The 24116-nt window shown below is 42.0% G+C and overlaps 1 protein-coding gene across 1 annotated transcript; it reads left to right on the forward strand.

Moving 5' to 3' along the window:
* Positions 1 to 562: 562 nt before the first annotated feature.
* MYLK3 (myosin light chain kinase 3) lies at positions 563 to 23604 on the forward strand. Its single transcript, XM_075715020.1, has 14 exons — positions 563 to 1075; positions 3509 to 3574; positions 4559 to 4649; positions 5950 to 6388; positions 9213 to 9775; positions 12751 to 12856; positions 13999 to 14092; positions 14412 to 14521; positions 15811 to 15952; positions 17021 to 17091; positions 18589 to 18717; positions 19792 to 19944; positions 21809 to 21941; positions 22942 to 23604. The coding sequence occupies exons 1-14, from the start codon at positions 563 to 565 to the stop codon at positions 23011 to 23013; spliced, it is 2682 nt and encodes an 893-aa protein (XP_075571135.1). The 3' UTR covers positions 23014 to 23604.
* The last annotated feature ends 512 nt before the right edge of the window (positions 23605 to 24116 follow it).

A 24116-nucleotide genomic window follows, 5' to 3' on the forward strand; every position in this document is an offset into this window, starting at 1 on the left:
ACTCTATTTTTAAATTCAAGTGCCATCCAACCTAAAGAGCATTCCCTGTGTCTATGCTGGGTGCTCTGCATCTGTGCTACAAAGCAGAATTCTTCCGAGCCTTAGCACAAGGCCACCAAATTTGCTTTTATATTTTTCCTATTTAATGAAGAGAAGTGCTCTAGCAAGTTCTTTTCATTATCACAGAACTAAACCTGGTCATAAAAACAATCCTTCTCCCTCCAGAGATCTGCTCAGGCATTGGCAATTGTTAAGATGCTTGCCTATCAACAGCCACTCGAGAAAGAATTTTAAATGGTTTTGTGACGTCAAGGAGGCCCAAGAAAATATAGTCTGGTGCCAAATTACCTCCATCATTGAAAGCACGCAGTAAGAAATAGATAACACAGAAATAAATCTTTTGTGCAGTAGCTATCTCACGATATGCTCTAGGGACTCCAGTAAGTGAGGTTGTCTGGTATAGGAATAGCTAAACAGAGATGAACTTTCAGACTCTTACTTTCTAATTTATGATTAATGAAAAGCCAGCCTAATCTATCTGACCTCCTGCTGTCTGGACAGAATGTCTGCGGGTAGCTTGGATCTTGCAGAGGGAAATGCTCTGACAAAGTTGCAGCCTGCAAAAGTGAACAATTTAAGTATGATGGACAAAAAACTGAATCTCTTGAATGAAAAGATGGACAAACTGTTGCATTTCCAAGAAGACCTGACAGGCAAACTGCAGCGAGTTAACAAAGGCATTGATGATGTAGAAAAAGGCATTAACAAGCTAACAGTATCCCGAGCAGCTCTTGATGAGGCAGATGCAATGAAAAAAGGCCTAAAGGTATTGGACAGTACTCACCAGACTGATATCCAGAGCATATGCTCAGAAGTGCTGAAATTGATGAAAGCTGCCCAGCTAGATGCCTCAAAGCATAAGGAGAGGCTGGCAATGATAGAGAAAAGGGTTGATACACTGGATAAAGTTATTACATTTGTGGGAGAAGTATTAAAAAATTCTAAAGTAGTGGATTTTATTCTCAAAGGCATTGTGCCCTGGAAGAAGGGGAGTCTGCTGGAAATCCTTGTTGAGGTTGGTTTTGGTTTACTATTCTTCATGTTTTTCTTTATGGCGTAGCAGGGCTTTAGACTCTCCTGCCGATTTCTTGCATAATGCATAATTCAGGTTTTCCTTTCAGTATTGCTGTTACAGGTTGCTGCTGTGAGCTTTGAATTGCAGGGCTCTTAAGGCAGAGACCAAGGCTCAAAACATGCCTTGCAGTCTTATGTCTGAGGTTCCCAAAGTGTGCCAGGCAATCCTGTAACAAGTACGGGGAGTAGATTGCTACTGTAAAGGAAAATTCAGCTGCTCGAAGATCAGCAATGTCATTCAAATTAGCAACTGAATTGAGGCCCCAGTGAAAAGTATGAGTAACATACTGGAAGCATTTTTTTTGTTGGAAGAAGCTTCTATTTTCTTGATTGATCATGAATTCTGAAGACAATGCCAGACAGTAAAACCTGGGCTGACTTGTGGTCATGTTACTGAGCAGATTTATATGTCCTTAGATATCTAAGTTGTCTTTAGCGACATCTTTATGATGAAACCGTGACTTTATCAACACCCTTGACATCGTTCACTTCTCAAATAGTTCCTGTGTCTGTGAGTTCTTAGACATCAATTCCTAAGCATTTCTTAATTATTGAGGACAGTGAGAGAGGAACAGGCAAGACCAGTATGTAGTTGATACGGTGTTTTGGAACCGATTAACCTTGTTTTTAAAAGTTAACAGGCATCTGGAATTAGTTTTAGCTAATGGGAGTTCTCAGTTTTCACTGTGGCTTGTATCCCGTAGCGGGGAAGAAGTGGGCGAAATTGCAAGAGTTGGAATAGGTTTGTTCGTTCCAAGAATCTCCTTGTATGTAGACGCATCATTACAGTAAGGAGAACTTAGCTCAAATGCAAATGTCCGTTTGTATCTTAATCCAAACGTTTTTCACCAAAACTGTAAAATGTTTTGGTGGAAGGTACACCTAAACTTTTAAAAGAACAGGGCAATGCTAGATGCTAGCATAGCTTTTTAGGCTTTCCATAGTGATCTCCTGGTCTCCCTTTTTGTGCCAGAGGCTGACAAGTGAGCTAGACTGTTAGGAGACAGAAGAATTTATAAAGAGTTTCCATTAGTGTTGAGAACAATAAATCATACATTGGGCATCAGTCTTAATTCTGGATAGAGATGAAGCTTGTACTAGCTTGCAGTTCCAATTTCAGTTCTACAGATTTTTTTGAGAAGTGGAAAAGTTTGGTATGTTTTGGTTAAAGCTGTATTGTTACAAGTTACTGTCTGCAGGCACTGCAAAATGCCTGGAGACAAATACAGTCCTTTGCAGGACTTACACCTTGAACTGAACTGGCAGTGCACAGTGTGTCAACGGTCAGGTGAAGATGGGTATAAAGATGATAAACTAATTTTGTTTCCAGACTGTCAGTTTCTAAGTGAAAAGAGCAGTAAGGAGGGATGTAAATAAAGGGAGGTGATGTGAGGGATACTGGAGGAATGTTTCACATGGACTTCTAGCATACTGTTGGGATTAGTTGTCAGCTAGCCACTATGCACTGCTTCTTCATTGGTGTTTGCAAAGGAGGAGATTGAAGGAGGTCAGAACTTCATCTAAGTTTTATGGACAAGTGGATAGAGACTGAGAGGCGAAATGACCTGCTGTTGGTGATCCGATGGACTAGGATGGGGCAGAGGTCTCTGTCCCAGGCTCTAACCACTGCCTCGGTTGTAGAACAGGCAATACGTATTGGGCAAGTGGAGAGTTTTATGACTAACTCCAGTTTTGCAATATGACTGTCATTGTTCTCCTTTTTTGTTTTTGGTCATGAACAGTTTTTGAAATTGGAGCATAAGGTCAGTTATAAGACCTTAAGATACACCTATGCTTTGACTGCAGGCTGCTGAATGATATTTGAACGAGGATTGCATTAGTGAGGTAGCGTATGTTCATGACCTAGCTGGGGTAACGGGGAGCAAAGCACGAGTAAATTTAAAAACAAATTGGCTTGCACTGAGCCATGTGCTAACTTTGGTCTACTTTTTGCAGCCTGTTTTGCGATAGAGGTATAGGCATGGTCAAAGAGCTCCACAGTTGCATGGGGGTTGCACAGAAAAAGAATTTGCTACCTGCTTGTTTCTGTTTTCCAGCCTTTGCTGTTTTGTAACGGTGTGCTGCTTATCACCAAGCTGGCTTAGTGCAAGGTTACTCAGTATGGGGATGGGAGTTGGGAGGTCATGTTTTCATTTCTGAGTGAAGCTGTTTGTTGATGGTATGACAGCATTCCAGGGATGCCATGGAAATGCTTATGGAAGAAGTTTTGCAGGGTTGGAGTCAATTTAATAAAAGACTATGAATTGAGCTTCATAGGATCCAAACCTCTAGCTTCTTATTTAAAAAAAACAAACAGACGGAGAAACCCACCAGCATTAAACTGTCACTTATCCAAGGCTTTCTTTGCACATAGGATTTTGCAAGAGTAATGTTCCCCCTGGTCATTGTTGCAGGTTTGCTTAGAGCTGTAATAAAAATGGTAATGATTTTTTTACTACTCTTACTTTTTGCGTGTTTTGGTTTTTGAGAAGGGGAGGGAGGACTGTTTTGGAATCCATATGGTTGGAGCATGAAAAAAATCCTTAACTGCTTTTACTAACAGATGAAGGGGGTGATTTGCAGCAGTTTTGTAATGAGAGTTATCTGCAGAAATATTTTAAATGTTGCTTATTTGCTTGTACAAATAAGGATAAGAGGCTGCTCATCCCTAGATTTTAACTATATGCCAACCAGGAAATATATTATGCCTTTTCCTATTATTATTATTCCTAAATATTAGTTATTTAGTTTTAATTCAATTGCAAACGTATTGCTGTGTAAAGTGTTTAGTGGTGCTATTACAAAATATCCCTCCTCTGTGCTTTCTTAATTGGAGGAAGAAATTTGCTTAAAAATAAAAATCTGCTGCTAAAAGACATTGAGTCTGTTTTTAACGGTGCCAAAGATGATGTGTAATGTCAAGTACATACGCAAGAGTTGCCATAAAGCTCTAGGCTCTTTTTTGGTATCACCTTTATCATAGCTCAAGTCGTGAACGTTTAGTTACCTTGAGACAAATATGTTAACAATAACTTCAGAGACATTGCTTATCTTTCAGTCACCAGCCAAAAAGCAACAGAAATACATTGCAATTCATTTTTCTAATCTCTCTTTTACGTTTCACGTGTTTTTCAGCAATATGAGTGAAGATGACAGGAGGCAAAATCTCTGACGGTCAAAATTTTAGAAAGCAGTGAACTAATGTATTATTCTGTGTCATCTTGTTTTAGAAGTATGCCTGTCTGCAAAAACGGGGAGAGTCTGGAAGAAGGGAGTAAACACAGTAGTAACTAAAAGATCAGATCATCAGAGATGTTAGTGTCCCTTTTACAGAGCCCAAATACCTACATAGTTGGAGGAACCTAGTGGGAAATAAACACTCTTGGCTGTAACTGTTATTTCTGTGTCCCCCTGTCATTTTTAGGCCAAAGATAAGCCTGAGGAGAGTGGTGCAAAACCTAAGCACGTGCTTAGTAACAGAGGAACCCAAACTGAAAGCAAGAAGCCTCTGGAAGGTATGTATCACTCCAGGCATGCTACAAGCTTTGACTCTAGAATGTGCAGCAGACAAACTGGAAATTAATAGCCTGCTATTTCCCACTACCTGAATTACTCAAATGTAACTGAGTAACTTTGTCCACCAGTACTGGGAAAATAGAGATGTTCTCACCTCCTTCGCAAGAACATCTGTCCCCCAGATCAAGCCCCACAAAACCCTAGAAGATAAAGGAAATAAAACAGCACCTTTGTTTGGCTGCACAGATTTTTTTGCTTTGAAATTAAAGTGAGCTGAATTGAGAGAGCAGTACTTGTTTGGAGATACCACGAAGGTAGTGGCAATATCACATAGCAAACCTAAAAAATTCTTTTCCCTTTACACATCTGAACCAGCCCTCCCTCCTCCCCCTCTCTGAAATGGGGACGTGTTGACATTGGGAATATCTTTTTTTAATCAGCAAGTTTCATTGCCATGTCAGGACTAGATTCCTATTTAGGATGCATCTGTCAGGGCATTGCCCTGTTGCATCCATTATTAATGCCTGTGGAGTTGCAACAGGGGTGAACGTGATGTTGAGCAGGCCCCGTCATGCTGTTGTCTTCACAAATTGCCAGTGAACCCTTTAAATTATGGACGATCCCCTTTTTAGCTTCAACATTTACGAACTGACAAAAACAAAGTAGACGGTCACAATTCTGACTCAAGAGCAGCTCGGGGGTATGATGTAATCTCAATAGCTGGCAATGTGTATGCTGAACCCTGAAAGAAGTTACCCTAGAAATTTCCACTGTTAATATTTACAACCATTGTCGTGAGAAGGGGCTGAAGAACCTCCTTGTCCTTTTGTGGAAAATGCAAGGGACACTGTTTCAAGCCCCAGCGTCCCTTGGAGTCTTGCTCACTGCATTTCTGCTGCTCAAATCAGGTAGAGGGTGTATCGGGTTTGGCAGGGTCCTGGATGGGTCTGCAGTGCCTGAACTCCCCGTTACATTTGCTCGCAGAGTAATTTCAGATTTGAAAAGCAGTGAGCTGAGCCTTGCAGGCTTTTGTTTGCCTTATGGAAATCCAAGTTCAATCTGTAGCACTGCTGGAAAGCCAACAGACCATTTAAACCTCTGATTAAGCCATTAATAAGTATTAATAATGCTGTCTCAAGCCTGCTGGTGTACGGATTTTAAACCTTTCAGAGGGTTTCTTGCTACTTTTCAGATGTATGTAACTGCGTAGGTTATTTTGAATGGTGGGTCACTTTACTCCCTCTCTGTTTTGTTGTCACTTTTGTCAAGGATAGTTTATTAATGGCTTATTTTATTCAGAGACAAAAGGTGGGAAAAAGCTGGATGAAAACAAGGGAGCATGTGAGAAGGTGAACACTTCCAGTGCTGTAGCCCACAAAGCTGACTCCAAACCCCAAGTTAAAGAGAGGACAGTGCAGCAGCAAGCAGCAGAAGGTGCTGTCAAAACACACAGCTCTAAGAGCTGTCAACAGCAAAAGGACATTGGTGTCAAAGCTTTGAATCAACACAACAGTCTTCCCTTCGTAAATCAAGATCATGTGGGCAACCAAAATGTTCCTGCTAAAGCACACGATATGGACAGAGCCCCACACCTAGATGAGTGCCACAGGCAGCTTGTTCATCAGAAACTCGGAGAGAATGAAAACAAACGTCCATCGTCGAGTGCAGCATCCCGGGAAGCTGTGCCCTCCACATCCCGGGCTATCTCTGACACAGGGTGTGAAGTGACACATACCAGGTAATGGCTTTGTTGGTAGCTTTCTGTGTGATCTGAAACCATTTCACGTGTTAGAAGGAAAAAAAGGAAGGCCAGGTCATTAAAGGAGGCAGCTCCTGCTGAGGCATGATCCAGGGGAAAACCAGCCATGCTAGGATAGGAGTGGTGAGACCTTACAAATGGTTAAGGCAAAAAACTCAAAGCAGCAAGAGCCCTGTGCAAATGTCTGTGAAGCCAAGGAGACAGAGGGCTAGATATACGGGAGATTTTTTTTATATGATGGGGGCTTCTGTGTATTAGAGATAGAAAGGCAACTGCCCCAGTATAGCTCAGGTAGTTGTACGTTAATAAACCACTCACTCCTTTCCAACTCCTCTGTTTCTATAACCATAGGGGTGAAAGGAATTTGAGACCAAGCAACTTGTTTCATTTCTTGTCCCCGGTGTTTTTGTGGGGTTTTTTTAATGTCTTGGTCACCTAAGGTATGACCAGATTGTTCATTTATTAATTGCTGTTAGCCTAATCTTTTCCTCATACAGGTGTTTTGTAATATGTCTCTTATAATCCATTTCCTTTAGAATTATTTATTTAGGATTTGATTTTAATTCCACTTATTTAAAGTAAAAAAACCCCCACACAACAAAAACAACAAAACCCCACAACCAAACCAAAAAACCCCTACCAACCAAACCTCAACAGCTGGAAATTCTGTGGCAAATTTTAACTGCCATGCCTTCTCTGTCTGGGCTGGTGGATGTGAAGTTGTCTATATGTATGTATGTGTGCATGTATGGGACGCACACACACGTTACTTTGTGTGTGGAATTTCCCCATTGCTTGTGCGTACACATCGGTGTCCAAAGCCCAGACAAGAACATGAGACTACTTTTGTGTATGTGTACTTTAATTTGAAAACTTTCAATTTGTAGCAGTACTTGTGAATATAGGGTGGACACTTAAATCTTCCTGTGCAATAGGTGTCTGCTGCGATTACAGGACTCTCTTTAAAAAAAAAAGTGAATGAAGAATAAATTTGTCCGGATGTCAGCGCATCGGCTTCATGAGGAAAAGGGCCCATTGCGAAGGCTGGCACTGGGATATTTCTCTCCTAAGAGGCTGAGTGTAAGGGTGTGGCAGGAGAAAGTAGAAGCTTTCACTACTGTGGCCTCTTTTCGAACATCCGAGAACAACCTTGTGTACAGTTTATAGACATTGTTACCTCCAAATTGGTTGCTGTAATAACACTAAGAAAAGAGGGACCCCCTGTATTTTCCTTGTGGATTTTAGGCTCTGGCTGGTGAGCCATAGGCGCTGTGCTTCAACAGCTGGAGCGGGTTGGTTCCAGCTGCCTGCCGGAGCGCTGCCTCGGAGGCTCTGCCTGTACTGTACTTTGAGGGTGGCTCACGGTGTTTGTGAAGCAGTGGAAGAACAGTTGTTACTACCCCTTGGAAGTCAGTGCTGGTTGATCATGGTGTGCCAGGCGGTGAACTTTGAGATAGGCAGCAGCTTCTGGAGCAGATGGCTGGTTTGGACAGGGCGGTGTCGGATCCCCGAAGACTTTGGTTTGGGGAGGAGGAAGGCTGACAGATAACTGGAGGGCAGAACCTAGAGTAAACCACAGGGGAAGCTGCAGCCTTCCTGCACAGGCTACCTATTACGCTTTTGTCTGTGAAGTCACATGAGGGTGGTAAATGCCTCTCTAAAATGAATGCAACTTCTAATGAAGTCTGTAAGCCCACGCAGAAGTGTCAAAAGAACATTGTGTTCCCCTGCTTGGAGAAATGCCCAAGAGTCCCGCTGAGTTCAGGCTTGTCTAGATAGCAGTGGAAGTGTTTGCTCAGAGCTGCGTTCAGCTGCCCTGGTAGCTTACTCCGGTGCGGCTTAGATTCATAGCACAACGCAAGGGTGTTAAAGGTGCTGAAAATGAGAAACTTCAGACCCTTGTTATGCAAAAGCAGAAACGTTTTCTTTTATAACATCTTTTGTAATAAGGTTGCTCCACTGAAAGAGGCAATAACTTTTGCCAAAATGAGGTACATTCTCTCCTAGACGTCAGAAATTTTCTTTACTTGCCGTTGTATAAAATCTACTTTACAACTTCACAACTTTCAGTTCAGCCTTGCTGAAATCAGACTGTGTACTCATGACAGTTGGAGCAGTAACAGTTGACTCAAAAGTTATTACACAAATGTCTTTGATGGATTTTAGGAGCATAGAGAATTGGTTCTAACCTGTAGTCTTTTTAGGCAACACAAGAGGAAAAAAAACGATGAAACTTTTCTGGTAGCTACAATGCTAAGGGAAACAGTATTGATGGAGTGAGAGAGTTTATGAAAGTTACAGTTTTAACAGAAAGCTGTGGAAAGAATGCTATCCCATCAGAAGACACAAACACAGAGTGTTTGAGTGTGCAAGTCAGCCAGCTAGAAGAGGACTGGGATGTACGCAAACCTTTGGATTTGTAGAGCCATATGAGCAGTCAGTCATTTAGATAATCAGCCTGTAATTTGTGAAGGCCGTCACTACCCCCTCTCTGCCCAGATGAGTGGTATTTTATTAGACCAGCTGAAATAGTTGCAAAAAATGGGTAAGCTTTCAAATGTGGGATTAACGCTTTGCAGTGTGAGACATTTTGTGTTCAGAAGAAGGCAGGCATATCCACAGGTGGGGACACAGAAGAAGCATCAGCATGCTTTTTGGTGCTCTTCCCTTAGTGTTGTGTTTCCCAAGAGGATTGATAGATTTCTTCAATACTCATTCAGAAACTTACAGATTTTTCTTCCCCCACAAAGTTACAAAAGCAAGGCTAGTGATCTGCATAAAATGTCAACTGTTTGCTCTGCAGGATATCCATCAATGTACGTATGACTGAAATGAAAGAAAAGATTGAGGTGACCAAGGAAGGAAACTTAAATGATCACAGAGCTAAAAGTCCCAAAGTAAAATCCCCATCCTCCACACCAGCAGAAGTCAAACAGCTGCCTGACAAATTAAAACTTCAACAGAGTCCTAAAAACATCAGCACTGAGCCAAATCAAGAAGTGAAAGGGGGCAATAAGCAAAATGAACTTTCACCTCAAACAGGGAAGCAACAGCCATTACTGAGCAAGCCTAAACCAGCTAAAAAGGCTGAAGAGAAATCAGAATTAAAATGCAAGCCCGTAACCTCTCAGATTACCTCTGCAAAGAAGCCTATGAAAGATCTAGGGGTAGAAGCGAAAATCCATCAAGAAACAGCAAAAGCAGAAGAATCCCTGACAGATACCAACTCTGAGAGGAGAGAATCTGAGTCTGCATCTTCCGGGGGAAGTGAAAATGATGCTCGTCAGTGTATAGGAATGGCACCAGAGAAGACTAAGTCATTGAAAGCTAGCAAAGAGCTTCCCATGCAGGATGAAGTCATCATTGGTAAGTTGGTCGCAGTTACTCTCAGACTTTTATGTTGAGGATTTTGTGCTACTCACATATGTTATATATAAAATAATAGCTGGAGCAGTGCTCAGTAGACCACCTGTGTCTTACAGTTCAAGAGCATTTTGCCATGGGTACCTTTGACTCTGTGAATAAGTGAATTAACATCTGTGCAAGTTCTTTTAATAGTACTTTTCCTTTTAAAGTGTGTTTTGGGAAAAAAAGTTCCTTTAAAATAAAATTGGGTCCAGTATATGTGTGATCAGAAGTATGAGTAATTTTGAAAAAAATCCATTTTCTTTAGATGAAGCATTTATTCCTTAAGATAGAGTATGCAAACCAGGTATGCTTTAGCAACTATGGACTGGAGATCCAGAGAACAGCAAAATATTGCAGGAAGAGTATCTTGCTGTGGTGGGTTGACCCTGGCTGGATGCCAGGTGCCCACCAAAGCTGCTCTATCACTCCCCTTCGCAGCTGGACACGGGAGAGAAAATATAACAAGAAAGCTCGTGGGTTGAGATAAGGACAGGGAGATCACTCAGCAGTTACCGTCACGGGCAAAACAGACTCAACTTAGGGAAAATCAATTTAATTTATTGCCAATCAAAACAGAGTAGGGTAATGAAAAATCAAACCAAATCTTAACACGCCTTCCCCCCACCCCTCCCTCCTTCCCAGACTCAACTTCACTCCCAGTTTTCTCTACCTCCTCCCCCCGAGTGGTGCTGGGGGACAGGGAATGGGAATTGAGGTCAGTTCATCATGCGTTGTCCCTGCCGCTCCTTTCTCCTCAGGGGAGGACTCCTCACACTCCTCCCCTGCTCCAGCATGGGGTCCCCCCCCCAAGGAGACAGTCTTCCACCAACTTCTCCAACATGGGTCCTTCCCACGGGCTGCAGTTCTTCACGAACTGCTGCAGCGTGGGTCCCTTCCACGGGGTGCAGCCCTTCAGGAGCAGCCTGCTCCAGCGTGGGTCCCCCACGGGGTCACAAGTCCTGCCAGCAAACCTGCTTCAGCCTGGGCTCCTCTCTCCACGGGTCCACAGGTCCTGCCAGGAGCCTGCTCCAGCGTGGGTCCCCCACGGGGTCACAGCCTACTTCGGGCACATCCCCCTGCTCCCATATGGGGCCCTCCCCAGGTGCAGGGGGATCTCTGCTCCCCCGTGGGCCTCCATGGCTGCAGGGGCACAGCTACCTCACCATGGGCTTCACCACGGGCTGCAGGGGAATCTCTGCTCCGGTGCCTGGGGCACCTCCTCCCCTCCTTCCAGGCACCTCCTCCCCTCCTTCACTGACCTTGGTGTCTGCAGAGTTGTTGCTCTCACATAGTCTCACTCCGCACTCCAGCTGCAGTTTGTCTTGGTGGGTTTTTTTTTTTCCTTTCTTAAACATGTTATTAGAGGCGCTACCACTGTCGCTGATGGGCTCGGCCTTGGCCAGCGGCGGGTCCGTCTTGGAGCCGGCTGGCATTGGCTCTATCAGACATACGGGAAGCTTCCAGCAGCTTCTCGCAGAAGGCACCTCTGTAGCCCTCCCTGCTACCAAAATCTTGCCACGCAAACCCAATACACTTGCTGCGGTCTTTGTGTTATTGGCCATAGGTCTCTTCCTGGTTACTGTGTGAACACTTGATTGCATTGCTCCAGGGAGTAATCTCTCCTGGCAGCATAAATACATATATGTCCCAGAATGTACATACATGGGTAGATGTCCTGACCTGGATCTGGCTTTCTCAGCAGTGGCTGGAGATGCATTGAATAAATGTTAAATTGCAGCCTGAGATATCTGGAGTTTAATTGTAATATTGCTTTGAATGGGGGACACCAAAAGTGGGTTTACGGAAGCTTTACCCTAGAAAAACTTGAATGTTAAATGTATCACGGTTAACTGATTTACCTTCCCACAAACTGATGAAACTTAATAGTTGTAATGTTAATGTTTGCAGCTTCAACTTGGACATTGTCTGCAAAAATCTTGCTGCTAGGAGAAACTCCCTGATTTTACCAATAACTGTCATTGTTTATCAGCGCTGTGTATTTGTGCTGGTGTTTCCAGCTGCCATATAATGATTAAAAGAAGATCAAGTGTAATTTTTTCAAACTTCCAGATATTTTTTACAGGTGACCTCTGCATAATGCATAAATGAAGAAGTTGATCTTCTAAAGGTGTCCAGTGGGTTCACTGTACTTAACAAAAAAAAAAAAAAGGGGGGGGGGGCGGTGTTTGAGATTCAGCAGGTGGGATCCTGTTCTCAATTCTGGGCCTTTATTTCTCATCTGTAAAAGGGTGTTGGCAGTAAAAGTCCCTCACTTGAAGTAACAGAGAGATTTTTGGATATTTTCAGTACCTCCCTTCTTATGGCTAGCTGCAAATGCAGTGGTTATTTCACTTGCATGCCACTCTAAAAATAGTGAAGGAATCGCATGCTTAATGTTATCCAGATACTTTGGTGCTTGTCTGAATTCCAGTAGATGAAAAAATGATGGTGTGGTAGAGGAACACAAAGCAAAGAGAAAAGATGGGAGAGAGGGTAGTGCACTTTATACTAAAGTTCTGAGTGTTTGCACGAGCAGCCTATTGGCAGCAGTCGGAGGCTGGCTTGTTCGGGCACTTGTGTTGGCACCCGGTGTTTCCCTTGGAGCCCCCCGGCCACAGAAGCGCTGAGGGCTGAGGTAGGGAAGGAGCTGTGTGTGTGCGTTTGTGGTCCTGGCTCTGCATCAGCAATGTCTGTCCGAGAAACTGGGTTCATCCCTTGAGGAACAGCAGTGGTGAAGGTGGGGGGAGCACAAGAATGTGGTTTCGTGGAGCGGTGGATACCGGGAGCGCAGAAGTTGAGACTCCTCATTACACTTAGCAAACACAAGGTGATGCGCGTGTCCTGTGGATTGAAATCGTTGATGTGAGGGAGGTGAAATTGAGTGCAGTGATGCGTGCAGAAACATCCTAATGACCAGCTTGTCTTCTCTTTAGATGACAGCCCTTCTCCTCCGGCTCCTTTTGAACATCGCATAGTGAGCGTCAAGCAAACAGAGGTGGCAACATGCTACTCGGTGTGTCATCACGAAGTGCTGGGGGGGTAAGTCTCCCTGTCCCTAATGCTGTACTGCTGGTGGTGGCTAAGGCATGGAGAAATGCAGTTAGCTGGAGAGCTAGAGCTGTCTTCTTCAGATGGCTTCAAGGTGTGCGTGGGTAAGGCACCTGCAAGCTCGCCGCAGCCAGGGCGAGCGGGTTCATCCTTGAGCCCTTTTGGGCTACCGTAGTTGCTGGGCTCCTTGTATCAACTTTCTGTCGATTTTGGCGGGGGGGGGGGTGGGGGTGTGCGGTGTCCCTTAGATGACTGGTTTCTGCCCCAGTTCCATTTTCAAATGCCTGACTGTGATCTTGGATGACTGTTTTTTGCATTTGTTATAATAATCCTGGCCTCAGCTGGTGTAATGAGAAAAACCTGTAACCTTCAGGCAGGTGGATTCAGAGCATCTGAAGTCAGCAAAGCCCATTAGGTCAGGCAGCTTCCAGAATCTTTTTTCCATGCTGAACTGCACATTAAAGAAAACTAAGGGAGAAGTTATAGTTATTTTGACCTTACGTTTAGTTTTCACTCATAGGAAGTCTGCAGCTGCTTCAGCCTTTGTATTCTTGTATCCTTACTTATCTGACAAGAAGGTTTGATTTACAGGCTGATCCAAGTACAAATATGGCTTAATAAGTATAAGCCTGATGATGCAATAGCAGAAAGATGGTGTTTAGAAATCATCCCAAGGGGCATTAACATATCTGGGTGACATGGGGGAGAACTTACAACACGCAAGAAATGCCGTCTGTGGAGTGGCTACAGTTACTGGTCTTACAGTCATTTAAAAAGTTATGAGATCAGGACAGAAATATCCTTGTTAATATACCCACTAACGCATCACTGAAGGACAGCAAGCGGGTACAGTTACAGAACCGAAAAAGAATATCATCAGGTCATCATACCGCAGTGAAATGTAGTAATACGAAGGGGGCATAATATTTTAATGTAAGCATTGAACAACTGGCTGGAAAGATAAAACTAATCCTTCATAAGCTGTGAGAAAGAGGAGATTCGTGCTGCTGGCCACCTGATTCTGTTCACTTTGTACTGCGCTATTTTTAATCAACGATAAGAATAGTTGTATGAAAAGTTTCTGCGGTGAGCGGTGTTAAGCCGGTTTCCCATCTTCTGTTTGCTATCAACAGGGGGCGTTTTGGGCAAGTTCACAGGTGCACGGAAATATCGACTGGTCTCAACCTGGCAGCCAAAATCATAAAAGTGAAAGGAGCAAAAGAGAGGGTAACTATGTTGCTGTGAACCCAAGCGAGCACACTCTAAACCTGGCCTTACTGCAAGAACTTTAACACCGCTTCCCTGAGTCAGCCCATAAGAGGCAACTTGTCGTTGGGTAGTATCAAATGCTGTAAAATCTGTCTTAATAAGTAGCAGCTTGGACTTTATATGACTGACTGTCATCTCCCGTGTTTGTGATTAAACCTCTGTCCATATGAGATCTGTGGTACAGCTGTTACTGGGGTTTACAAATAATTGTATTTGAATATATTGGAATTTAAGGAGCGCGTTTTGCTGATTTTTTGTTAATTTATTATTTTTTCAGGAGGAAGTAAAAAATGAAATTAACGTCATGAACCAACTAAATCACGTGAATCTGATCCAGCTTTATGATGCTTTTGAAGCCAAAAATAATATCACTCTCATCATGGAATAGTAAGTTTAAATGATCTTGGGAATTGTCAGACGTTTGGGTTTTCTCGGATTGCTCAAGGAAATAGGGAATGATAATTCTGAGGTGTGAAGGAGACTTGGGTGGTTTCCCAGCCTGAGAGAGAGTTAATTCCACTTTCAGAAGGAAAAAAATACATGTTTTGAAGGCAATTTCTTCAGGTTAAAAATTATATATTTGGCAAGATTACAGTTTAAACAAATGGTAAGAAAGGCAGCTATCTTCAAGAGTATAAACGAAATTACGAGACTGTTAATGAACAGAACTTCACTATGGTTCAGTTTTCATCTAAGTTTAACTCACAGGCCCCAACATTGTCACTAGCTACCAAATTACATAAAAGTGTTGTGGGAAAATAAAATCTTGTATTAGGAAGAGGGTGAAGGTGAGAGACCCAGACAAGAGGAGGAGTGAGGTGTTTTAGGTAGAATTAGAAAAGACACAGAGAAGGTAGGAAGGTGATTAGTTATATGCATGGTCTGCCTCCTTTGAACAACTTTAGGAGTAATAACAATGCCTCCTCATTTGAAGCTAAGTAGGAATTTTGGTCTATATCAAATACGGAATTCACAAAAGGGAGGTTTCACGTTGTACATACACCTGCTGCCTTTTCAGTGTAGTGGCATATTGCTTTACAAAAAACTGAAGTTTTATAACCTAAAAACTGAGTTTCTGCTACAGAACTAGTTGTTAATGGCATGAAGGAAAAAAGAATACAAAATGAAATGCAAATATAGATACGATAAGACATTTAAAATACGTATATTGAAATTAATACCTGAAGTTTTTACCTTGCAGAACCTTGTCAGAGCCGTATGTCTGATGTAATCTTCTCTTCATGTTTGTGCAGAATTAAGTCCAATTGTCAGCTCATGTAACACAACTTTCAGTTTGAGAAGTTTAATTTAGTAAATTTTATAGGTTGAAGACTTACTTTCTCTAGACTAATAAGATGAGCAAAGAATAGATACTTTGGTACTCTCTGTAGGTTCTCCATGTCCTCATTGGATCACCAGGTTGTGTGAGTTTGGGTTTGACATATATCCCCCCCCAAATGTTAGTGACAACTTTTCCATTTTTTAATTTAGATTGATACTTAATTTCACACTCAGAAATAAGTCTCTTGAAGTCATTGAGACTACTGATACACTTTGTATCAGATGTGTTGTTAGGACCCTTGCTAAATTAGAAAGACTAAATTCCCAGCTTGGAAATAAATTGAGCTAATGAGGAATTTTGGGGTTTTTAACACTTTTCTTTGTCAAAATTTTAGTCTTGATGGTGGTGAGTTATTTGACCGGATCACAGATGAAAACTACAATCTAACTGAGTTGGATGCAATCCTATTTACCAAACAGATTTGTGAAGGAGTCCACTACTTGCACCAGCATTACATTCTCCATTTAGATCTGAAGGTCAGTAGTTCATACTCTCCACTTTTTAGCGATCCTATGGTTTGGACCACCGCAGAGTCTCTAATTACAAGAGTCATTTCTCATTTCATGGACTTATGTCATAAAGCAGTAGACTTGCTTAATTCAATAGCCACGATGAATGGAGCTCTAGAGATTCATTACTTTTTTTCAATGTCTACTTCGTAGCTTGCTTAGAATAGTGAAATGAACAGGATTCTGTGCTTTTGCCTCTCTTAAAGCAGAAGCTTTTCATTCTGTGTGGAATTAAACAATGTCCTTTTGTCATCAATGAAAAAACCCACACCCAAAAGCCTCTTTGACTAGGAATGCCTGCAGTCTTCCCTCCAGTCCCCCCCACCCCCTTGTCACTGCGTTCAAATACCTATTCAATCATCTTCCTATTGTTTGTACTTTTTACTGCCTGGAACTGAACTGCAGTAAAACGACAATGTTTTCCTGATGGCCCCTTAATAACTAATCTTTTTGAACAGAAACACCAACTGATTTTTTTTCTGCTTGTTTATACAGTGCCTTACACAAATTATGTTAGACCTGGTTGGCCTGTAGACAGTTCTGCAGCTGTTATAAGTTTGGACATCATCATCCCCCCCCATCCCCACCTTGAAAAATATTCTTATTGGGAAAAACAAATTTTTGCCTTTGTGGGCAAACCAAAGGATGCATTTGACATATTTCTTGTGGCTTTTTGTGGAGGTACTTTTATACTTAAGGAGTAAATCCGATGGGTAAGACTCAACCTTCAGACTGACTCTTACCGTTTTACATAGGGGGGCCTTTCCATTTCAAAATCTGTTTGTCATCTATGATGAAATATAAGAATATTGTTATACAGGAATGGAAGTTAAACTTCTTTATGGGAGGTCAAATATCAGACCTTTCACTAACTCAGTATGCCAGTCAAATCCTTCTCTCCTGTGATAGGAGTAGAAGGAAAAGTATTACACTAAAAATTATCATTAAAATTTCTGAGATTTTTATACTGTTTGGTAGATCTCTCTCTCAAACAGTCATACACCTAACTCAAAATACCCTCTTCTCTTTTTGTAGCCTGAAAACATACTATGTGTAAATCACACGGGAAACCAGATTAAAATTATTGACTTCGGGTTAGCAAGGAGGTAAGAGAGTTCAGTTATGGATTTATTTTAAAAAACAAAACCAAAACAAACCCACAAATCTCTGATGTTTTTTTGGTAGTCCTTGGGGGTGGGTTTATGCGTTTTGGTGGCTTTAAAGTAATTTTGCTATGTGAATGAGCCAAGCAGTATGCTGCGGCAGGCATGAGTTTTCTGCTGTGTGCATTAATTATCTAATTACTTTTTCAAATAACTTTTGTGTTGGATAAAGCTATACTGCTGTTCTGATTATCTCAAAATGATTCCCCAGGTAGAGCTCTTACTCCAGGGGTTCCGTGAAGGCTCTTGGAGACTTCTTGACTGCTGGGTTTTGTTTTGCAGGTTCTAGTTGTGGAAATTACCTGAGTTTACTCTTTATGTAGACAAATTGATTTGAAGGAGGAAAAAAAAAGCATGTTTGAGCTATCCCATGTGGAACAGGAAACCCTCAGAGAAATATGGACTTTTACCATTCTTTTACTTGGTTTGCATGAGTTTGTTAAGGAAAGCTGTGAGAGCATGAGTCAATTCCCCTAGAATAAAAAGGAATGACTCCTGTTAGTATAACAGTAAGAACAACAACGTTTCTCTATTTGTTTTCTAAACCCTTTGAGGCTCTTCTTAAGCCAAAACCTGATACATTCATGCATATATGCACCTATGCATGTGTATGTAAGTATCTGTCCAAGGACTCTTTTCTTTTAGAAGTACTTTATGAAAACAGAAATGGATACACTGAGGTTTGGGGGTGGGGTGGGGTGTTTTTTGGTGGGGTTTTTTTGTTTTAAATTGGGAGGGTAAAGGTGCAAACTTCTACTGAAGCAGTTTTGAAAACAAGCTCTTGCAGGAAGTAGAGATGTAAAAGCAATGCTTTAACAGTTTGTTCTGTCTGTACACACGTGTAGCTCCAGCTGCCGTCAGTGGCAATTATTATTGGTTCAATTTTGTAATCTTTACGCAGTGGCACAGAATCATTTTCTCCCTATATGGGAGTACTGTTTAACTTGTTACTGAGCCCAAATAATCCTCTTCAGGGTCCCATCTTAGCAGGTACATTGTGCTCCTGTCTGTTGTACAGACCTTTACCCTGAGCTGTAGCTGGGTACGTCCCACTAAGCAAATGCTCTCCAAACCTGTTTTAATGGAAGCAGCTTTACTTGTTTTGTGTTGGTCAACATCTGCTGGAAAGCATCCTGTGGAGCCTGGTAGAGAGTAAAGCTGCTATCACTCTGTGGAGGCCTGTGCAGTTTTTATTGCCCTTGGTCTTCCTTCTGGTTTTGCTCTGGCAAAGGGATAGCTGATGGTACATTCACCTGAAGTCACAGCAGAATTCACCGATTTATTCTTTTAAAGACCTTAATGCTGTTCTGATTGCCTGGATGAGTCTGCTATGCTCATTCTGCCACGCTTGTGTGGCAAAAAGCCGTGTCTTGATTTTTACAAATGTGAGATGTGTTCCCCAGCCTTCTCTCAGCAGTGATGTCTCTCTTTCTGGTAAAGGTACAAACCTCGTGAGAAACTGAAGGTTAATTTTGGAACTCCAGAGTTCTTGGCTCCTGAAGTGGTGAACTATGACTTTGTTTCCTTCCCAACAGACATGTGGAGTGTAGGCGTCATCACGTATATGTTGTGAGTAACCCTGTGAGGGGTCGCGGCGATGGCACCAAAGGCTCTGCAAGAGCACGCCAGTGGAGCGTATCTGCAGAGCAGGAATGCAGCAACCACTGAGCCCATCTGGCTGTCATTCCTCCTGATTCATTCTGTTAAAAACCCCAGCCTTTAAGGCACCTTGCTGTGCGTACAAAGTCTCTAAGCAACAAATAATCCTTTTGATAAATATGTAAATGTTCTTCTCCCTTACCACCTTATTTAGCAAGGTAAAATGGGTCAGGTCTTTCTTTACTCGGAAAAGTTGCCCAAAGCATGTCAGAATTTTCATTTTGATTGCATTCTTGAGGACTTGAATTAATTTTCAGGCTTGCAGTCTGATCATTTTGGTAGCTTGGACCTGGTGTGCATCTGCACAGAGGAATTAATGTTGGGTGTCAGGCCATGGGTCTAAAAAATGTCATGTCACACACAGGGCTAAAACTTTTCTCTGATATCTGGATGGTGGCCATGGATGTCTTGTCTGCCCAAAGTTGCTGCCTTCTGATGACCTGACTTTGCATCCAAGAATCTTTCACAGATGCTTTCTGTGAACTGGATATATTTCTGGTTTAAATTTGCATGTTAGCCAAAACCCAACTGAATGAAGTCATAAATGACTGAAGCAATAAATCTGGGCTTAGATACTAATCAAAAAAAGTATGCTATTGTTCAGAATTCTGTTTAATTCAAGCCAAATATGGATATGGCCCTTGATTTTAGGAAAGCGCTTGAGTCCCCCTAGCTTTCCTAGCTGGGAAAGCACTGAAGAATGTACCTAGATCCCTATTGAATCAGCTTCCTTGGGGATCTATTAACGGTGCTCCCTGAAGTAGCAGAGTGAACTGCTAGAGAGTAATGCTAACATTGCAAAGTGTTATTGCTCCAAACTGTTGCCTTATCTTGGCAGGGATTGAGAAGTGGAACCCCCCATAGCTGAGAGTCTTTCCTCTCCATAAGCTAACAACAATTACAAAGCAGAGGATTTGTAGAAGGAAAAATGCATCTTGCACATAATAACTAGTCATCTCCCTCCCATTCTTTCTTTTTTTTAAGGCTTAGTGGCCTGTCCCCATTCCTGGGAGAAACTGATGCAGAGACAATGAATTATGTGGTCAACTGCAGCTGGGATTTTGATGCAGAAGCATTTGAACAGCTATCGGAGGAAGCTAAAGACTTTATTTCCAGACTACTTATGAAGGAGAAAAGGTACCTCTTTGATTGTGGGGACAGTAGCACCTAATGACATTAAGTTCCTCCTAGCCAACTGTTTGGATTGCAGCCAACAATGAGAACTTACTACGTGACATTTTTGTATGCTGTATCTGTGCTTGCTGGGCAGTTCCCTAGTGGTTCAAAAGCCCCTATTTAAAAGGAAAATGTCTGTGTGCCTTGACTGAAGAAAGTAGCATCAATACAGGCAGAACAGAGGAAATCTGGAAGGATTTGCTGTGTAGGAAACTGTCTTTAGTATTCCTTCTCTGAGCAAAAGCTATTTCTATTGTTACTTTGGATTCTCACAAGCCCTCACACAAATTGCAAAAATGTCTGTTGAATGCCATGGAGGATAAATGGAAGCTGCAGCTGCGAAAATGTGCATTGTTCTCTTCTAAAGTGGTCTATGTGCATTTGGTAGATATTAAGGAGCATTTGGGACTTAACTCTGCATGTGGCTTCTCAGTCTTGGCTCCACTGAAATAAAAAGTGACTGCACATATGAAACAACAGGAGAGAATGAGAATGATATTGATGTCAGACCATGGCTATGGGGGTTGGCTAAGTGAGTAGGGAAATTTTTCTCTTGCTGAGTAGTGATACAAAACTAATCAAAACAGGAAATGATGCATACAGTAAAACAGATTGGGTGTTCGAGGGGCATTCAAAGGAGTGCTTAGAATATTAACAACTTCCAGATCATTACCTAAATCAGACAGATCTGTTCCAGTACTAATTACATTTTGAACAACAAGTCAAATGAAACGCTAAGAATGAACTGAACTTTAGCATATTGCCAGCAGGAGACAACAAAGGGTTTTTTATCAGACTGCGATGATGATTTGCTGTGAGACTGTAAGCTTTGCTTTGGACTCTTCCATTTTTCTGTGCAATGGGAACAGGGACTCCAGAGGGACACTATGCAAAGTCTGGTGAAGCTGTGAATGAAATGACCATGCGAGAAAAAGTGTTGTCAGTGAGATGCAAAGAGCAACGATTAGTTGCCCAGTTGTTCACAGGGTATATGGATAGTCTCCGCTCTCCTACAGACTAGGCACCTTTGCCATGCTGGGATGCTAGGTCTGACCTTGTTTAAGATCTGTACCTACCTCCCCTGACTACTGAAATCAGGTGTGAGCAGCCAGGAGTTGTCTTTTCATCATCTTCTCAGTGATAGCTGAGACAAAGCTCAGGAGTTAGGCATAGGCTTTTGTTTTGAAAAAAAAAGGCAAATTCAACTTTTTTTAACACCTCTTCCCCAAGATTTCCTCTATTACCATATATTTCCCAAAGATTTTTGGATAGGCCTTCACATTTGGGCCCATTGCTGAATATCAGGACATAATGTACGCTTAGCTCGATCCAGGTTTAGGGTGAACAGACAATTGTGCTTTTTAAATGGTGAGGCACAGAATAAGCGTGCACTGTCAGGACAGACAGATAACACCACAAGTATTCTTCTGTGTGCATTGATTCTCTTAGTGAAGTTCTGCATTCATCTAACAGAATGATACATAAACTGATGAACCTGTACAGCTGCTTCTTCAAAGAAAAACACACCACACCCAAAACCAAACCCTAAAAAGGCAAAATACTGTATTTAACTACAGCTCAATCAACACACTGTGGACCCACCAGCAGCTTTGCCACACCACTCACCCCTTAGGCTGGAGAGTGCAGGATGTCATTAGGATCCTATGCACTGGGAGGAACAGCATCTCAGGAAGCATCTCCACTCACTCGTGCTGGTTCATTCATTTAAGGCAGTTTCTTTATCAATAATACTGAGGAGCACAGGGCACTGAGAAAATGGCAAGGAGGGTAGCTGGATTTACATGGCAGATTTCCTCTCCCGCAGCTGCCGGATGAGTGCAACACAGTGTCTGAAGCATGAGTGGTTAAACAATCTACCTGCCAAAGCCAGGAAGTTCAAGCTTCGCCTGAAGTCACAGTTGTTGCTGCAGAGTTACATGGCTCGCAGAAAATGGAAGGTAAATAGACAAAGTCTGGCAAATCTGCTTCCAGAGGGAAAATCAGCTCAACACAGGCAGCGCCATTCTCTCCTTTTTTCTATGTTGGCTCACTTTTTTGCCCACAGGCTTCTTTCTTGTAAATACGAGTTTGGGAGGTCTATTTTCAGTTGTAAACTAAGCTTTTTCTCCTGCAGAATGATACTGCTTCTATTTTTAACAAGTTTGTTTCAATTTTTACTCCTGATTGGTGTTTAGAAGTTTTAACGTTTTTTTTTCTTTACAAGTTCAGAGACTTCAGATGCTGCTTAGCTTATATTAAATGTTCTTCCTCTTCATATTGGAGAGGTTTTTTTTCCATTGACAACAGTTGCATTGTTCTGTTGTCACTATGGAGTAGAGATACAACATAAGGCAGCTTTGTGCCTCCCGTTACAGAGTGGAAGTGTGGGAGAGAGGAAAAAATTAGGCTTAAACCCATCCAGAGAACTCTTCAGGACCTTTCTGATAACCCCATGCTCCTTCAGAACTAAATTTTATATGAAGAAGCGATAGATAAGAATTTCTATTGGAGTCTCTGTTGGACTGGATAATCGACCCTGAAAGGTGAACACAGTGATCTTGTTACAAATAAGCCTGTGGAAATGTGAGGAAAACTCAGTGAGGACCACTTCCTTTTCTTTTGTCACTAGAGCGTTGTAATTCCTTGCCAAGGATTTAAACCAGAGGCTTACACTTTTTCCACTTCTGCACTCCAGCTGTGTGGTTGCAGACTTCTGCACTTGCATTTTAAAAAATGCATAATCTAAACACATATCACTATACAATTCGTAATAATGCTGCAATATTATTATTCATAATAAAGTTCACAGTACCAGCAGTCTGTTCTGCAGTAATCAGTGGTTCCCCAGTACAAAGCTGTTCTGCACTGCAGTCCACACAAGGTGTGGGTCACTAGAGGTAAATGGATTTACCAAGAAGAAAAATCCATGTCACTTGGACTGTTCTGTTTTGTTCACAGAAACATTTTTATGTGGTGGCTGCTGCTAACAGGCTGAAGAGATTTCAGAGTATGTCTGTCAAGCTTGCATAAGCTTGTATGAAGCATCTACCACTCTTGGAGATGGACATGAAGCCATGGAAGAAGGACTCGGTATCTTCAATAACTTCTACTCCTTTGTTTTATAACATAAGGTTTTGGGTCTGCCCTCCTCAAATATTATGTTAGTGCTAAGGTTCCAGAAGTGCCTCAAGGAAGAGGCACTGAAATAATTTCTAAAAGCAGAAGCTACCTTGTTTGTTTTTACAAGCTTTTAGTAGTTGTACATAGTGATGTTACTGGGGCTGACTTCTTGCTGAAGGCTTTGATTTTGCAGACTATTGTTGGTGTGTTTACACTAGAAGACACCTTGTCAGTTTTCTGGTTTCTCACACCAAGCACGGGAACTCTAAAGACTTTCTTCATGACCAGTGTATGGCATCAATTCTAGAGCACTGCCACAACAGTGGCACAATTTTTTCCTTGGGTGTTTGTTACTGAGAACAAAAGATATTGGATATCCTTTTCTTCAGTAATTTTTTCAAAACGATTTTTTTCCCCCAAACATGATGATGATTCCGTGCAACTACTCAGAGTTGAACAGTTTTAGTTCGTTGGGCATTTTTTTTTATTCTACTCTCTCCTTTCAAAAATCGTCACTGCATAGTTAGGAAATATGAGGAATCCAGCATTGAAGCAACTTAAGTCAGTTGGTCCACTGCTGCTTTTTCTTATGGTGAGTTGAATTGAGCTGAATTGATTAAACTTTTGGAAGGAGATAGGTGAAACTGCCACAAATAAAAATCACCTAATGACCATTGGGTCTATGCAAAAAGATCTCATGTTGCCCAGAAAAGACAAGATTTCCAGACATTGTTTTATATGTATTTAAAACTTGTAAGTGCTTCTCATTGCCTGTGACTACAGCCCTTAATTTTTTAAGTTTTAGTTTGAGGATTTTTTTTCTCCCCTCTGACAATTTTAATGAAGTTTGAGAAGTTGATATGGTGTGATATACAAAACAGGTTTTATTGATGTTCAGTGGTAGGGAAACAGCGTGTTGCCAGACTGCCTTTAGCCCAATTAGGAGGTTGAAGCCCTTCCCCCCCCCCCCCCCCCCCCCACTTTGCTCTTGAACATTAAACGTTTTCTTCACA

Source organism: Pelecanus crispus, chromosome 8 (assembly GCF_030463565.1).
Source record: "Pelecanus crispus isolate bPelCri1 chromosome 8, bPelCri1.pri, whole genome shotgun sequence".
Taxonomy (NCBI): domain Eukaryota; kingdom Metazoa; phylum Chordata; class Aves; order Pelecaniformes; family Pelecanidae; genus Pelecanus; species Pelecanus crispus.

Coding starts and splice junctions, on each gene's coding strand:
- MYLK3 (XM_075715020.1), top strand. CDS start 563: ATGTCTGCGGGTAGCTTGGATCTTGCAGAGGGAAATGCTCTGACAAAG. Junction 3,575..4,558: donor TTAGAGCTGTAATAAAAATG/GTAATGATTTTT, acceptor TGTCATTTTTAG/GCCAAAGATAAGCCTGAGGA. Junction 17,092..18,588: donor GACTTCGGGTTAGCAAGGAG/GTAAGAGAGTTC, acceptor TTTCTGGTAAAG/GTACAAACCTCGTGAGAAAC.